General features: G+C 42.9%; 1 protein-coding gene across 1 annotated transcript; it reads right to left on the bottom strand.

The window, feature by feature from the left end:
- Positions 1-677: 677 nt before the first annotated feature.
- On the bottom strand, positions 678-1722 carry LOC103645618 (carotenoid 9,10(9',10')-cleavage dioxygenase). The gene is made up of 5 exons (XM_035962167.1): positions 1706-1722; positions 1594-1628; positions 1224-1506; positions 922-1033; positions 678-720 (listed from the first exon to the last, which is right to left on the bottom strand). The coding sequence occupies exons 1-5, from the start codon at positions 1720-1722 to the stop codon at positions 688-690; spliced, it is 480 nt and encodes a 159-aa protein (XP_035818060.1). The 3' UTR covers positions 678-687.
- Positions 1723-2702: the final 980 nt, after the last annotated feature.

The raw sequence follows: 2702 nt of genomic DNA, 5'->3' as shown, positions 1-2702 counted from the left end.
CGCGCCGCCAGCCAGCGCCGCCCGCTTGCCAGCCCCATGCCGCCTGGCTGCCCGCGCTGCTTTTCCTGGGGCTGGGCCTCCCGGGCGCCGTGCCTCTGGGCACGTTCGGTCAACCAACCGCACTGCAGCTGCTCAGCCTGTGCTCCAACGATCTCTCCGGCCTGCTCCCCGCCGACCTCCTGCGCCTGCCCGCGCTCGCGGGCCTCCACCTCCACTGCAACGCCTTCTTGTGGATTTCTATTGCTGAGGACAGGTAACCAATCACATGAAATTAGGTTAATATCAATATATCCATACTTTATCGAAGATTTGCTTTATTTTAATTTGCGTGTGTTGTATATATAGTAGTAATCAGTGGGCGAAATATTCGTAGTGAGCTAGGGTCGTCCTTGCACTGCATCCATCCATCCATGGGTCTGTGCAAGCCTGTAAAATTAAAGCACCCTGCCTAACAAGTAGAAGGTGTTTTTCATCGATTAACTATGGTTGTTAATGCTTTGGAATCAATCGAGGGCACACTTGTTAGTTAGTAGCCTTTTGCATTGGTTAGCTAGTGTTAGAGGTGTAGTGCTAGCTAGGATTGTGTGCATATATATGCTAACTTTGCATTAATTAACCAGTTAAGCTTTGCTTTGCCATCTCTCTCTCTGTCACACACACAAACACACTCTATCTATTGTCGTATCTTCACTGCCCCTCCGCCTGTCGAGCCAGTTGGTCCTGTCGCCAAACACCAAGCTGTCTTAAACCATCGCACAAAGTTTGGAATAACCATTCCTACTACAGTCAATTTTGGTGCACAGACCATAGATGCTATACCAAAGCACACTAGTGCAGAATGGATTCTAAGAAATAACTAACTAACCAACTACATTTCAAAAATTAATGAAACAAAGCAAAAAGCGCCAAAGCAGTCGTTACCTCGGTTACAAAGAAGGCATGGAATCCATAAGGGACCCTATTAGGAAGCTCAACCACCGCAACTGGATCAGCAGACATTGTCTTTGCATCGATAACATTTACTTCAGATTTCCTGCATCCACAATAACAACACGTGTCGAACCAAATTGCAACCGTCAAATTGAAACACCAAGAGCAAGAGGCATATGTTGGGTTCTTGAGTTTTCAGCATCATCAAAACCATTGTCTATTAGACATTTCAGGCCTTCTATGAATGGCAATATGTGCAGGATAAAGGGATGCCGAGCCAAGAAAAAGAGTACCCTGTGTTCTCGTCGTGTACAAAGAATATCAAATAGTCGTCATCTTCTTCTCCAGACACACCTGGATGTTTGGGAACAAAAATCGCCTCTGAACCAAATATATCAGGTCCCAGGTCATATATGCCTTGTACATTTCCTCCCACTTCAAGTTCTTTCCTACCACTTTCCGGTTCAACATGTAGATCAAACTTTATGATGCCAGTCACCTTCACAATGCTGTCAAGTATAGTGCAGTAGACATATCGCTGCTTTATGTTTTCAACGAAGTGGCAAATTAGAAAGCCTCAGAGCTTCAACGAAGTGGTTAGCTAGTGTTAGAGGTGTAGTGCTAGCTAGGATTGTGTGCATATATATGCTAACTTTGCATTACTTAACCAGTTAAGCTTTGCTTTGCCATCTCTCTCTCTGTGTGTCACACACACAAACACACTCAATCTATTGCTGGTTGTTGCCTGCAAAGTGCAAAGTTTAAAATATGGTACCGAGTGCACGCCTCCATGTGGGAGCCAAAAAACATAGCTGATGCCGATTGCTGGCAGCTTTAGTGCAGTCAACTGTAGTGGTGTGAACATCGAGGTGTATTTAGTATGTTTTATTTTTCTTGCAAGAGCATATTAGGTTACATATCTAAGTAGTGTTGTCTTGTATCTCTTTTCGTCTGATCTGAAATTTGTGTTGCATACCTTAGTGTTTGTTCTTCTGCCGTTCCACGTAAACACCATACACTGTCCTTGAGTTGTATTTCCCATTGTTGAGAACCCACATGTTGTCCAGAAGATCTATCTATGGGACTTGTACCATTTAAACCTAGGGATCGCAGATAAATTACAGTAGAATAATAAAACACGTCCCCTTTGCAAAGCTTCGACTGCGATATTGGGTGCATTAACACCATGTATGACCGGAAGTTCTTCAACTAATGATGACTGTTGCATTTTTTATGAAACCTAAAGCCGTGTTTCCATCTAATTGTAGGCCCATTTTACTCTAGTCTCCGGTCTCTCTCTCCACTCTAACTACGGGCCGGCTCGCGTCTCCTCGACCATCACCACCTTGACGATCTCCATGAAGGTATTTTTCTTCTTTCATTGATGCATATTATTAGAATTAGTTTGTTAGTTAAAATTTGATGCATGATTTCTTTGATGTCTAGTGATCCTTCCTAATAGAAGAAGGGCTTAATGATGTTTATTTACACATTTTTATTTATGTTTGTATGCTTAATGATGTTTATTTACATATTTTTTATACATTGAGATATTTAGTTTTGGAAATGGATGACAATAGAAGAAGGGCGATGTATGATGGATTCAATAGTGTGACTCTAGGTCACTCAAAGGAATAGGTTAGGGTTGCAAAACAATTCGTGGATCTCGCATTTTCCGGTGGACCTCGTGTGGTGAAGTGTCCGTGTACCAAGTGTCGGAATTTTAAGTATGTGAGAAAGATCGAAGAACTGGAGCATTGAAAGGGAATTAG

Source organism: Zea mays, chromosome 1 (genome assembly GCF_902167145.1).
Source record: "Zea mays cultivar B73 chromosome 1, Zm-B73-REFERENCE-NAM-5.0, whole genome shotgun sequence".
Taxonomy (NCBI): Eukaryota; Viridiplantae; Streptophyta; class Magnoliopsida; order Poales; family Poaceae; genus Zea; species Zea mays.
This window is presented reverse-complemented; position numbering and strand designations above follow the sequence as displayed.

What these genes read in the sequence shown, in the direction of transcription:
- LOC103645618 (XM_035962167.1), bottom strand. An exon ending in GTACACGACGAGAACACAGG is followed by an intron (nt 1,034 to 1,223) that starts GTACTCTTTTTC and finishes TTGTGGATGCAG; the next exon opens with GAAATCTGAAGTAAATGTTA. An exon ending in ATGCCTTCTTTGTAACCGAG is followed by an intron (nt 721 to 921) that starts GTAACGACTGCT and finishes GTTTGGCGACAG; the next exon opens with GACCAACTGGCTCGACAGGC.